Source organism: Rhinoderma darwinii, chromosome 3 (assembly GCF_050947455.1).
Source record: "Rhinoderma darwinii isolate aRhiDar2 chromosome 3, aRhiDar2.hap1, whole genome shotgun sequence".
Taxonomy (NCBI): Eukaryota; Metazoa; Chordata; class Amphibia; order Anura; family Rhinodermatidae; genus Rhinoderma; species Rhinoderma darwinii.
The window spans coordinates 275926468-275941401 of record NC_134689.1 but is presented as its reverse complement, the minus strand read 5'-3'; the positions used below and the strand labels follow the sequence as shown (position 1 = coordinate 275941401).

Genomic DNA, 14934 nt, shown 5'->3' with positions numbered 1-14934 from the left:
CACATCAACCTATCAAATCTGACCAGTTCTACGTGTAAATCAAGATGCTACAAAATCTAAAAGACAAACTTAGATGAGCAGCTAGATATGTTTTCTATTATTTGTGGCTATTTAAGTGGCTTTCCTGGCAACCTGTTAGCTTTCTGAGAAGTGAAGCTTATTTTTTCTTAATGTCTTTTTATGAAGCATTTTTAAAGTACAATAAAAGGTAAATTGAATTTAGCAAGGGTAGATGATCTTGGCAGAAGATGCCAGGAACTGAGCGGCATTTACTCCTCCCATACAATTAGTTTACATGGGCTCTTTTTATTTTAGCTCTAAGGCTCCATGCACACGACCGTGCCAGTGATTACGGGCACAGCCGGCCGCGGACAGCTGCGTATAGTCATCCGCATTTGCGGACCATGCTCCTATTATATAGTATGGGGGCACGGTCCATAAATTAAAAAAAATAAGTCATATTTTTTACAGAAGGTTTCTACGGCACGGACACCTTCCTGTAAATTTACGGGAAGGTGTCCGTCGGCCATAGAAATGAAATTTACGGACGAAATTGTTTTGTTTCTTGGATTCTTTGGCTGTCTTTGTTTCACAGTTTGTGCCAAGTGAGTCAAATTCTGCTGTATATCCTACAAATATGTAACCTGCCACATAACTGGTTAAGTGAAATTCACATTGACTGGTAATGGTGCATTTTTATTTTTTTAAATAAGCAATAATCTGTAAACTGCTCTTATGGAAAATCAGTCATCACTTTTAATTTTTTTTATACTAAACATATTTTTCCCCCATAGAAGTTTATGAGGAATAGATGCAAAAACAAAGTTTCCAAGAATTGCTGCATGCACTAAAATGTGCATTGTATGGACAGCATTTTTGTAATTTATTTTTTTAAATACCATTCACCACAATGTAACATCTGTACTATGGAGTGAAAAAAAAAATACCTCACAGACCTTAAATGGTTGTTTTTGTCATAAGCGAGTCTTGTTGGTCCATACATTGCAATCTACTCTGACATATATTACATTTTAATTGACTCTGGAGCTACAACTTTCCAAAACTGTATATACAATATTTAGAATCCATTGTGTTTCCTTTCCAGCCATGCTGCATCCTAGAGGAATTAAAAAACCAAAAACCCTAGAACAAAATACTGTCTCTGGGAAATGCTATTTTCAAACCTGAGAATTTATTTAATTCATAAGGATTTAAAGGCCTTGTGACGAATCTAGGAAACTGCAAAAAAAAACAACCTACTCAAATATGCTAGTCTATGTTCTCTTGGCATCGATTTGGGGGTATGCAAGCAGTTTTAAGATCTTCTAAAATTGGACATTTTTGTTGTACAAAATTTGCAACAAATTTTATACCTTTTTATTGCAGATGAAAAAAGGCAAAATAGGCATCATGATAGAAACTAGTGTATGGAACTGCTTGTCCAATGCCCATTATGGGTATGTTTGCATGTTAATCGGGATCCCCCTATTATATGAACACACATCTAAAGACCCCAACAGGGTGGACAAGTATAAGCAGCATATCTCCGGAGCCGCAACTAGCTGATAGGAGGAGGTGACGGCAGTCGGGGACTTGGAGAGGAGGCTGTACGGAGTAAAAGAAACACATGCAATTGTTTCTAACCTCAGACGAAGGGACTGTGAGATAACCCAATGGTTTAGGCATGTGTTCTGTGCTTGTTAACAATGATCAGATTTGACTCCTTCTATTCAATTGCTGCCTGGAGTTTTGGCATTTTCTTGTCATGTATGCCTCCTATAGTTGTACAATATTAGTAACAAATGTCGATTTATGATTTCTTCTACACCTATTGTATTCTTTATCCTGGACCTTGTTCTTGCACCCAACGCTTCTGTAACTGGTGCCCGCCCCATGTGCCGGGACTGTTCAGACAAGGATATTTTTGTTTCGCTGTAAGCTTTATTTCTAAAAGCAGATGCTGGTTGTCTGCCCATGAAAATTACAGCTGAACCTATGAGCAGTTCAAAGGCCAGTGTAGCTATGTTTGTTGTAGTCTGGTTTTATTTGGGGGGGGGGGGAGGTCTCTAATCGCTGAAATGTATACAAGTGCGGCTTGAGCAACAGACTTCTCCACTCAAATAGCAGACTGTCAGCTGTATGCTAATGCACTGTACAATTAATACTCCATCCTATCAGGCGGGGCTGAGGAGGCCACTCTGCACAGACAAAGGACTGTTTGTACACCTGTTGTGTGTGGACATTGCCATCTTAATGACTTTAACCCTTTGGGTATTGTGGAGCCTGCAAGTGAGATTGACACTAGAGGCGTTGAAAAAACAGAACAAAGCAAGGGCTTAGTGCAAGTTAAAAAAGGACAACGCTGGCTGTGAAAGTTACATTCTTCAGGAAACATTTGTAAGTGGAATCTGGTTACAGATGGACAGAAAGGAAGTTGTGCTTATTTGATTAAGCTTGGGTTGCACGCTCCTTGAGTGAGATGACGTAATGAGAAGATTGGGAACGGTCTCCAGAAATAAAAATGGACTGAGGAAAGGACCCTTGGAAAAGTGTATGTTTAATGTTTTGCTTGGAAACGATATTAACATCTGTATTACCGTTTCTTTCCATGACTCATTACAATATCAATAGTTCTCCTATATATTTGTGAAACGGACGATACCCATGTGAATGTCTACAATAGATTAGATCTAATCATTGATGCTTTGGTCATAGCATCCGTAATGTCTCAAAAGATGAATCACACAAATCTGTAAATGGCAATCGCCAGTTGTCTTACAGCCATATTTGTCTTAGTTATAGGCTGGTCCTTTCTTTCAAGGTTTGTCATTTAAAGATATGCAGGTATGAGCTTCTCATGGAAAAGGATTACAGTCCGGCCCGGAAAAAAATAACCCCATCAAATATAAGAGTAGTAAACAATTCAAAGAAATGAAGTTTGTGTTTCATTCCAGTGAGTAGGGAGACACTTTTTCTGATGATCTATTCTTTTGGTCATTTCAGGGTAGGAGAGGCTGCTTGACATCCTATGATCTGTAATTTAACAAGATGTATGCCCCGAGGATTATAACCTTATTAACATTTTCAGCTTCTTACCCTGTAGCAAATGACTTGATACATCTGGCATGTTCTACAACATATTCTGATTTATCTGAATGTCAAAACTACCTATAACTATTGACAGGGGGGGCGGCAGAATAACTTTTCACTATGATGTAGTATCTTATTAAAAATCTTGCCAAAACGGGTTCATCATGCTTGGTGAGAATGTTCTCTGTGCCAAGAGGATCCTTATCTACTGTCCCATATATGTTGCCAGTGTATATCATGGTATTTGGCTGTTGGAAGTATATGTGTGTGTGTGTATATGTTCTACTTGTGTAGGTTACAAATTACACTAATCAATAAAATAATTCTGGAAGAATGATGGGTTCCGTTAATTGTCATGATGAGGCTGCTGGAATACAAATAGTTTACGGCACTGATGTGAATACACATTGATTTTGTAATGCATTTAGTAGCGACTAACAAGAATGTGAAGCATCTGAATGTTAAGCCCTGACTTCTGTATTGTGAGTGCTGAAAAGCACAGCTGCAAGATTTGTTTACATTAGAGTGCCGAAATTATTTATTTCATTAGATTTTTTTTTCTCTCTTAAATAATACGTATTTAATTTTGCAGGCGTGATGTGACATGTTCTCCTGTCATGTGGTTACCGCTGAATAATTACAAGTGTGTGTTCTTTCTCTGCTTTAGTTGGGAAATCAGAGAGAAGAGTCTGTAAGTCTCAGCAATGACCATGCAGCTCTGTCCAGCACAGTCTCTTCTTCAAGCACAGAAATAAACCACAAACTCCAAGACAATTACAGAGGTAACATACATACAGTCTCATACCCTTTGTTATATAAACATTTTGTTTGTTGGGCAAAGTGGCAATTTTAGATGAAAGCTCCTTTATAAGAGTGGTACACACATGTGATCATCACGCAGCTGGGTGTCCCCATAACACTGATATAATCCCATATGTGGACACCAAATAAGCCTAGACACACGAATGACCCAATATCATGTCATCATTTCTTCCTCCCTATCTCTCGTGTGTATGGCCCTATTCCAGATAATTGAATTTTTTATGAGGTCCTAAGAATCATTGTTTGTAAACAGGGGATGTACTGCCGACAATAATGGAAACTGTATGGGGAGGAAGGATCGTTCATACCCATACAGTTTGCTTACTCATGATGATTGCCGAATAAAAATAGAAAATAAACAAGCTATGATCAGCTTCCTACTTCGTAGATCGGCGCTCATCATGTCCCCATGTAAAAGGACCGAAAAAAATAAATTTGTATGAAAAAATGGGTTGACGTTTACTTTATAATCTGATATGGAAACATAATGAGGAAAATCACTGCTGTTCATATTGCCTGTTGTTCTGATTGTGCATTGACCCAACATGCCACTGCACAAATGTTTATTTAATATTTTACATGTCCTTTTAATACACCTTTAAATGTGGATCCATTCAGATACTACTTTAGTGGCTTTTATGTGGCACATGAACACTGCCTACTTTCTGGCAGCTGCATGTGGGTCTTGCTAGTTGTGAACCTTCATTTTAACCCCTTTTGGTGGATGATTATGAGAGCTAATCTCAGAGTGCATATGCTGTTAAAGTCTTATTTTAGTACTTGCTAATCTAAAGCTTCGTTCACATCTGCGCTAGGGTCCCTTTCCGTCGGAATGGGACCCTGACTGACACAAACAGAAACCAAAGGTTTCCGTTTCCATCACCATTGATTTCAATGGAGATGGATCCGGTGCCAATGGTTTCCGTTTGTCTCAATTGTGCAAGGGTCGGAACGGGACCCTAGCACAGATGTGAACGAAGCCTAACTTTGAAAAAAACACCAAAAACAATAGTTTTTAAAATTTGATTTCATATATATCACATTACTTGTTTTGTGGCAGCATTGTCTGGTGGCTTGAGTAACCAACCTGTTATGCCATCCCTTATTAAAGTGAAGTCTGAGCATAAAGAAAAGGATGAAAATCTACATGATCAGGGCTCCTCAGATGACATGAAATCGGATGATGAAATGTCTCAAAGTGACTTAAAAACTTCAAGAGGTAGAACAAGGTAATTTCAAACAAAACTTGGTTGGCCAAACTGCAAGGGACACTGAGAAGTCTATTATTTAGACGTTTTGGGTTCTGTAGACCTATAGAGCAGAATGAGTGACTTGTCCTAGTTCTAGCTTAATGTCTTAGGCTTTGCCTGTCAAGTAACAACTAGAGGACATTGGCTAAACCTTTATTATTGTTTTAACTTATTGTTTTAGTACACTGGGCTATTTCTTTCAAAGCGTGCTGTTGCTTTCTAGGCACAGAAAGTTATTTTGTAAAATTTAAGATGAAGAGGAATCCATTAAATCCCCATGTGGACTTGCAAACCAGTATAGATGTGCTTAGGTTGTGAAGAGGAAAGCTTTCACAAGCTGCTGGTGCTCCCAGTAGGGTTATTAAGAAGACTGCCTGACTACAAGGAAACATAATTAATACATTGTAAATTCTATTAAAATTTTAAATTGGCATTCTCTGAAGTTACCATCTGGACTGGTGTAATGTTGCTTTGCGAATGTTATTATTATGTACTCAGCTGAATGGTACTGAGAATGAAACGGTAGTCATCGAGTTCTGATTAAAGTCATGTTTTTTAACTGCTGTTCATGAAATCCAGGCTCTAGTGTAATCGGCCAATGTAGGCCATCTATGTCTGCTTTGCTATGTGGTGTTGTATATTGCCGCTATCCGACAAATTCAAATCTCTCTTTTAACTTTTGCTTACCACAGCAGTATTAATGAAGATGAAGACTTAAATCCTGAACAAAAGCTGGAAAGAGAAAAGGAAAGGAGGATGGCAAATAATGCAAGGGAACGATTGCGCGTTAGAGACATCAATGAAGCTTTCAAAGAACTTGGGCGCATGTGTCAATTACATTTAAAGAGTGAGAAACCACAGACAAAACTGCTCATTCTTCATCAGGCTGTAGCGGTTATTCTTAATCTAGAGCATCAAGTCAGAGGTGAGTACTGATATGTTGACTATTATAAAGGATAAACATGCAAGATATGCATTTTACTTGTGATCTCATCATTGCGATCTAGACAATATGTATGTTTTCTATTTCAGAGAGAAATCTAAACCCCAAAGCAGCCTGCCTTAAGAGAAGGGAAGAAGAAAAAGTTTCTGCCGTATCGGCAGAACCACCGACTGCACATCCGGGAACTCATCCTGGGCATACTGATGCTACCAACCCTATGGGTCATATGTAAACATCAGCCAGGTGAGTCTACTTATGGGTTTAAAAAAAAGTAAGAGAAAACCACATTTACCACAAAGTAGCAATTGGACATTTAGAGAATTCCATGTCGGGCTACATGCTGCTTAGTGAATGGCACCGTGACCACAACGCAATAGGAAAAATAAGTATTCTGGTTGGTTTGTCCATCTTAAATCCGCAATAAATACCAGTAGCAATGCTAGGTTATATAGGTTCCTCGATTATCGACAAGTCTATTGTTCCAATAACTTACAAGCACTCTAATCAGTGTTTTTTTGGAGGGGGGGAGAGACCAAACTAAAACCCACAGAATGTCAATTATAAACGTTCTGTACAGACGATCCCTTGGTTTCAAACCTAGGAGCCTAATTTTTTATGCTTCGATGCTCTGTTTTATTACATGTTACTCAACTCCTACTTATATTGGAAAGAGTGTTGCAATTAAGCAACTAAGCTTTCTTAGTTTATAACACTGGAATTTATCTTTTTTTAACATGTTTTTATTAAACAGGTGCACCCGTGCGGGACGAGTTATCACGCATGCCCCATAGACTAGAGTCTATGGAGGGATGCATGAAGCGCAAAAAAATAGGACATGTCCTATTTTTTCCCAGACCCCTCACACGCTCCATTGAAACAACGGTCGTGTGAATGGCCCCATTGTAACACGAGTCTGTGTGACAGCCGTTGTTTTAACGTCCGTCACACGGATGTGATGCACGCTCGTCTGAATGAGCCCTTTGTGTACATCATAGGTAGAGACCATAATTGCCCCTGTTGCATTATGGGTAAAACCAGTTACAGTAGACCGTTATCCCACTAATTGAAAATGAGCAAAGTCTCATCATTCCTAGGAGGAAGGCTATATAGCAAAAAGTACATGATAAATAATGCGTAAAATCAAAGAAACATAGGGAGGAAGGGTAAAGGGAAATAAAAGAGTAGGGAGGGTGAAGCTAGTGGATTTCTGTGTGCCCCAGGTTCAGACTGTTCTGGTGAGCTTATGAGATTGGGGGGTCGTCCAACAACACTGGAAATTTTGTCTGGATATCCTCCCGAGTATGTCACTGTGGTGTCTTATATGTTTTAGTTACCTTGTATTGTTAATGCAAGAGAAATTTACAACTGCAAATGTGAATATACTTATCCTCTGTATTGTCTTTTATTCAGGACTCACACTATGAATAGGATATAGAAGGTGACCTTTTCATCACAAGGACACAGACAACTAATATTGACGACACAAATCTGACAGGATAATGAGCAAATGAAGAGCGGGGACTTGAATCAAGATGCCCAAAATGCAAAATGAAGAAAGCAAATGTGGAACACCTGCATCAGAAGTTGAAATCCACTGGAATTTCAGCCCATGTCTGAACATGTCTTATTGTTTCAGTGTGTCGTTCCTGCACAATCAGACTGTCCTACTATCTCCACACCTTGTGGAAGCTGCCTTGTGCCTAACCTGAATTGACAAATGCATTGTATCTACAAATTTTATTTATTGTTAAGGAACTGTTGTAAAGGTCTACGTATAAAAAGAGAAAAAGAAAAGGGAAACGTTGGGCTGAAAAAGATAAAGATTTCAGTTGATGCCAGCATTTGTTAGAACTGTTCTCTTGCGGAGAATACAAACAGTGGCAACTTGTGACCCTTTAGCATTCCCAGCATACCTATTAGTGTCTTAAAGAAGGGAGGGAAATGGCTTTTTACGTCATTTCCATTTCTTTTGCCATTTACATAGTGTTTTCCGACTACTGGAAGATATTCCGTGGCATAGCTTTGTTTTATTTTATTTTTATGTTACTTTTGGTCTCTGGTAATCTGAACAGTTACGGTCATAGGTATCCTCCCATGTTGAGCTCCATGCTTTGAATCATGAAATCATAAAGTGAAGATTAACGACTAGATCTGGCTACTGAAATGAAAATTGTTATACTGATAAAGGAAAAACAAAGATCTCTAAGCATCATAGTAAAGCAAATTGTATTGGGGTAAGAGTACTACACTAGAACAGCTACCTTTCCCATGCCATATCTGTAGGACAGCAAGCTTTAGCTAAAATACAAAGGATAGTTTCCAGGCACTAATTATGGTAAGTTTACCATTGCCGCGTGCGTTAACAAATCTTTGTTTATTGGGGAACACGAAAGCAATGGTCACCATCTTAAAAAATATATAACTTTGTAAAAGAATGTTTACATCTGTACTTGTAATAGAGTTGATCAGCCATTAATTCGGATATAGTAGAATCCACTCACCAACATATAAATCCCTGTGAACTTCCACCCAATCGGTCTTCCACTGTGAGCATGGAGAAAAATTCACATTAAAGAGTAACTAAACGTTCAACAAACATTTCACATGACATAGTGACATGTCAGAAGTTTTGATCGCTGGGGGTCTGAGCACTGAGCCCCCCACCAAACGCTAAAACGAAGCTGCATAAGTGCTCTTGTGAGCGCTGAACCGCTTGCTTTCTATTCGGCTTTTATCGGAAAGCTGAGCAGTTGGTGTACAGACTCAATAGGAAGTGTATGAGCCCGGACACCGTTACATCGGCTTTCCGGAAAAAGCCGAACAGAAATAAATCGGCTCAGCGCTCAGAAGAGCACTTATGCCGCTTCGTTTTAGCGATTGGTGCGGGTCTCAGTGGCTCGGACCCCCACCAATCAAAACTTCTGACATGTCACTATGACATGTCAGAAGTTTGTTGAACGTTTAGTTAGCCTTTAAGAGTTGGGTCCTGGTTTGAACAAAGGTTTTCCCAGATGTAACAGATTTTGCACAGAACAAAATATATGTGTATATATTTTTTCTTTTTGATGGAAGAATTACATTTTAATGGTCCCTTACATACTGAAGGAGTTAATGGATCTTACCTTTTGCTGATATTTGCATCCAATCATGGGACTAGATCTGTGGCCTTGTTCTTTATTTCAGTATTTATCAACAGACATGGTTGCTTTTGGCATGTGAGAGAAATCACGTGCCACTGCTTGGTCTCTTTCTTTTTTTCCTCCTCTTTATTTTCTTCTTTTTTTTGTGTGTGGCTATATTAGACTTTGCAGTACGCCCAGAAGCTTTCCTTCATAAAATAGAAAGAAAAAAACATTTGGCTTATTTTTCACTGTAGTTAGTCTTTTATACAATAATCTTGTAAGAAAATTTCTTGAATTCTAAATATTACTCTTTCTAGATTTTTGAAATCGAAAAAAAGTTTTCAGTAAAAAGTTTCTTACTTTATTTTACTATATTAGGTAGTAAAAATGTAGGGTTATTTACCATAACCTGTTCATTAATATCAAAAATTTACAATAGCATTTTAAGAGCATAGTAGGGTCCTAGCATACCGTGTAGTACCTATGGAGTATTGTAAGAGCTACTTGTCCAAGATGAATTGCTGATCATCTTGTTCTACAGTTTTCATTGTTGGTCTATTGCAGATTTGTACCTTGTGTCAAACTCAACGTATTGTTGATAAAACTTTCAACCAGCAGCAGAAGTTCAAAATTTTTCTGTCAGTGTAACAGAAACACAATATGTATATAACATTTATGTAGCAATAAATGTGCCATCTTTTTTATAAAAAAAAAAAAGGTCAATTCGTTTCTTATTTTGTATAATGCAATGAATGGGTTCTTGACAGCATCATTTATACTGATACATTTGTCAGTCATATGTTCTAGACTAATGCATAAATAGCCCAGACACATAAGACTAATGGCAGCAGAGCCCACCAACAGCATAATGTGTAGGGAAGGGCCTTTTGTGCGTCCCACCAACGGCAGATGTCTGGAAACGAGTATTGGGCATCATGACCGATCCACTGTTCTGCCGGGTGATAAACCATAGGTGTCTGCCACTCTCTTATGTGTATGGCCAGCTTTAAAGAGGCTCTGTCACCACATTATAAGTGCCCTATCTCCTACATAAGGAGATGGGCGCTATAATGTAGGTGACAGTAGTGCTTTATCTTTAGAAAAACTATCTATTTTTACCACATTATTAGCGATTTTAGATTTATGCTCATGACTTTCTTAATGGACAACTGGGCGTGTTTTTACTATTGACCAAGTGGACATTGTGGAGAGAAGTGTATGACCCTGACCGATTAGCGCCATGCACTTCTTTCCATTCATTTACTCAGCGCATAGTGACACTGCGTTGTTCGCTATGTGCTGTCTTATACTGACACATTAACGTTACTGAAGTGTCTTGACAGTAAATAGACATTCCTTCCAGCCAGGACGGGATGTCTATTCACTTCGGTAACGTTTGTGTGGGACTTACAGCAGAGCAAGCGTAATCTTGCGAGATCACGCTGTAAATGACAGGTTACAGCGAGATTACACTTTGCTCTGCTGTAAATCCCACACAAATTTTACCGAAGTGTTGGGATTGTGATTAGACATCCCGTCCTGGCCTGGAAGGAATGTCTATTCACTGTCAAGACACTTCAGTAACGTTAATGTGTCAGTATAAGACAGCACATAGTGATCTTGCATTGTTCACTATGTGCTGAGTAAATGAATGGAGAGAAGTGTATGACGCTTATTGGTTACTGATTGGTCAGCGTCATACACTTCTCTTTACAATGCCCACTTGGTCAATCGTAAAAACACACCCAGTTGTCCAATAAATAAACTAATTAGCATAAAGCCAAAATTGCTAATAACGTGGTAAAAATTTATCGTTTTTCTAAATAAAAAGCACTGCTGTCACCTACATTACAGCGCCGATCTCCTTATGTAGGAGATAGGGCACTTAAAGAGGCTCTGTCACCACATTATAAGTTGTTCACAGACAACAGAGCGTGGACTTCTGAGACAACTACTGAAAGAACTTTGGTTTAAAAGACTGTTAAATAAAAATGCACATTTAGGTGATCATGAGTAGACATTTATCCATACAGTCCAGATGACATATTAATTTGGATCATGGGTGAAGGCACAGTGGTGAACTGTATTAAGCATAAAATATACCTCTTAACATAATTTTGTATTGTTTTGGCAACTTTGGAGATGCTTTGCAATACTTATGTTGAAGTTATGTGAGTAACATGCTTTACTATAGCCCAGTGTTCCCCAACCAGTGGCTCTTTATCCCCATGTGACTCTTGTGCCACCCCTCCTCCAGATGAGGCGCCACAGTTTTTGGGAGCTGCAGATACTATTGTGTACTAGTGGCCAGGTCAAGAGTTATATGACTGGCAGTTAACACTTGGGTAAAAGCCATATCACTACATCATATATTTTAAAGGCTTTTTATGTTTTAATATTCAGTTTGGACACCATCTGTTGTATTTGAAACAGGGCGCGCAACCTACAAAAGATCCGGGACCTCTGTTTAGCCCAGACTAATCCAGAGCTGTATTCACAATTCTGCTGGGTTCTGAGCACAAATCTTCCTGCAATCTTTTGCTTGCTTAATGCCTGTTAAGAACTTACTCTCATTTGCATTTTGTGAAAACTAGGAACTGTACAGTATTTCAATGCTGGCACACAGAACACACTCTAGCAGTGAGAATTACATCAAAGCAGCTCAGCTATTCTAAAATGTCTGTTGACAAGCATGTTAACCATTGTACCTCAATGCAATATAAGTAATGCATTTACAAAGGTATTCAATTATTTATATAGACTGTATATAAACTGTGAAATGATCAAAGGTGCACAATTTATTTTTTTTATATCTGGATTCCATAGAGGGCTGGAGCTTGCTAGTCACATCAGTATTATTCTTCATTTATACATTCTACAGAAAGAAAAAAAAATTAGCTAACCTCACCAAAGATTGCTTGCTGTCTATCAGATTATCATAGGCATACGTGAATGTTTTAAGCTTCATAAAGCTGGCCATACACATTAAATAAATGTTGGCCACAGCCATCAAAGGCCTAATGCGTATGGGGACAGCCAGACATCTCAAACACATGGGCCAATTTAATTGGAAACCAATGTTTTTGGAGTGTCGGAGGAAACGCACACAAACACAGGGAGACCATACAAACTCCATGCAGATATCGCCCTTGGTCATATTTTAACCCAGTGCTGCAAAACCACAATTCTAGCAATTGAGCCATTGTATTTCTGGCTTCACCTGGTATATGCGTACTTGTAAAGTAACTACTGAATGAAGAACAGACAAGGTGTGATTTTGTACTTTAATCAAAATATGGCTTACAATGTTTTTTAGCTGGTCTCCACTATAATGAATTAGTTACAGATAAACTTTTTGTGGTGCTTAAAAAGTCATTTATATAAAATGCACTTCATGGACAGAAGTATCACATCCATGGTCATTAATGTGGAGTTGGTCCCTCCTTTGCTTCAACAACCTCCACACTTCTGGAAGGCTTTTCACTACATTTATGGAATGTGCCTGCAGGTATTTTCATTCATTTAGCCACAAGAGTATTTGTCAAGTTGGGCGATGGGGACTGGCTATTGGCATTCAAATTCATGTGGGTTTTTTGCCAGTGGTTTCCAACGTGACGAGGCTATCCGGGCATGCTGGTAGTTGTATGCTGTAGCATTAAGATCAGAGTTTCCTTCTCTGGAATTAGGATACTCCGCGCAAACTGTTATCTCTTAAATTAACGTTACTGTTTGTTCTACACGTTTAGGCAGTAAGCATTCTCCTGGTATCAGTCAAACCTGAATTTATCAGATTTCAAGATGGTGAAGAGGGATTGATTATTTCAAATAATTTGTTTCCACTACCTAAGGGGTCAAAAGAGGTATGCTTTACTTCATTCCAGCTGGCACTTATTGACCTCAGACCGCACATGGAATCTTGTGCACAGTTTTGCAACAGTGGGACAGATTTGATCAATGTATTTACCCCAGTTTTCTGGTATTCATACATTGAAAAAATTGGCGTTCGTTCCGAAAACCATAATCATAAAGCACCTGCACCACTCTTTCCGACAAATACGTGTGTTTGAAAGTGTTGGAATTCCCCTTCCCATTTTTCCAACTAGAAAAAGGCTTCGAATGCTACGCAAGGTAACCTTGGCAAGATTTTCCCCCCCTTTGACAGATACATGAACACGGTCTGTGCCTTGTTGATTAATCTGATGCTTACGACCCTGGAGATCGGCGCACCGTTTGTATGGTGCACTAGTAATTCTAAATGTACCCTAGTGTGTACAGTGTTGGGCTCCTATACAGTCATGTGAAATATTTAAGACCACCTCAATTAATTATTATTTTTTAACACGTGGAAAATTTTATTGTTTGATTTCTATTCAAACAGTATATAAAGATAGAGGGGATTTAATTGAAAAGAAGCGCAAACAAATTTACGGTTTAATAATTTATTAAACAGTAAATGCAGAGAAATTAAAGTTTCTTCTGTGATGTGAATACCTTCTGTAATACCTGGTGGTACTCACTACAACAGAAACAACTGGTTTACAGTCTATGATCTAGACTGGGGAGACTTTTTTCCTCACTCCTTCATAGAGAATGTTTTTGTGCTGTACATGTTTGAGGGGTTTCCTGCAGGCACAGCCCGTCTCGATGGGATTTAGGTCTGTGCTTTAACTTTGCATTTTCAAGAACATTTTTTGCTGTTGCTTGCTGGATTTACTGGTAAGTTTGGAGTCTTTGTCCTGTATCGAGGCCCACTTTCGGATGAGCTTCAATCTTCCGTCAGACGGTCTCATGTTATCCTCAAGCACCCCCTTGTACAATGAAAAATTAATAAAGGATTCTATTAAGGTTGAGCAGCCTAGGTCCTGATGCAGCAAAGGGGCCCCACAGTATAACATTGCCAACACCATGCTTTACAGTAAGGCTGGGTTCACACGACCACATTAACGTCCGTAATGGACGGACGTATTTCGGCCGGAAGTCCTGGACCGAACTCGGTGCAGGGAGCTGGGGTCCTAGCATCATAGTTATGTACGATGCTAGGAGTCCCTGCCTCTCTGCAGGACATCTGTCCCGTACTGTAATCATGTTTTCAGTACGGGACAGTAGTTCCACGGAGAGGCAGGGACTCCTAGCAACGTACATAACTATGATGCTAGGAGCCCGGCTCCCTGCACTGAGTTCGGTCCGGGACTTCCGGCCGAAATACGTCCGTCCATTACGGACGTTAATGTGGTCGTGTGAACCCAGCCTCAGGTTCTTCTGGTGGAATACTGTATTCGGTTTTCAGCAACATGCCTTCTGTTAGGGTATGTGGACACGATAGCAGGCATTTACGTGTGAAAAGACAGACTGTTTTCAAGAGAAAACAGCTGCCTCGTTTCACACGTAAATGCTCCTCCTCGTAATATACGAGGCGTCTGTGACGCTCGTAAATCTTGAGCTGCTCTTCATTGAGTTCAATGAAGAACGGCTCAAATTACGTTGCAAAGAAGTGCCCTGCACTTCTTTGCCGAGGCAGTCAATTTACGTGTCGTCGTTTGACAGCTGTCAAACGACGACGCGTAAATTACAGGTCGTCTGCACAGTACGTCGGCAAACCCATTCAAATGAATGGGCAGATGTTTGCCGACGTATTGTAGCCCTATTTTCAGGCGTAAAACGAGGCATAATACGCCTAGTTTACGCCTGAAAATAGGTCGTGTGAACC

General features: G+C 39.3%; 1 protein-coding gene across 5 annotated transcripts in view; it reads left to right on the top strand.

The window, feature by feature from the left end:
• The window catches only part of TCF12 (transcription factor 12), a 187194-nt gene extending 178413 nt beyond the window's left edge, over window positions 1–8781 (top strand). For 4 of the 5 annotated variants that reach the window (XM_075857958.1, XM_075857956.1, XM_075857960.1 and 1 more), the window contains 5 exons: window positions 3758–3872; window positions 4973–5141; window positions 5855–6087; window positions 6195–6348; window positions 7516–8781. In XM_075857958.1, coding sequence (XP_075714073.1) covers window positions 3758–3872; window positions 4973–5141; window positions 5855–6087; window positions 6195–6337 — 660 coding nt within the window. In that variant the 3' untranslated portion in view covers window positions 6338–6348; window positions 7516–8781. The remainder of the gene's footprint in view (window positions 1–3757; window positions 3873–4972; window positions 5142–5854; window positions 6088–6194; window positions 6349–7515) is intronic. The other variant, XM_075857957.1, reaches the window with a different exon arrangement.
• Window positions 8782–14934: the final 6153 nt, after the last annotated feature.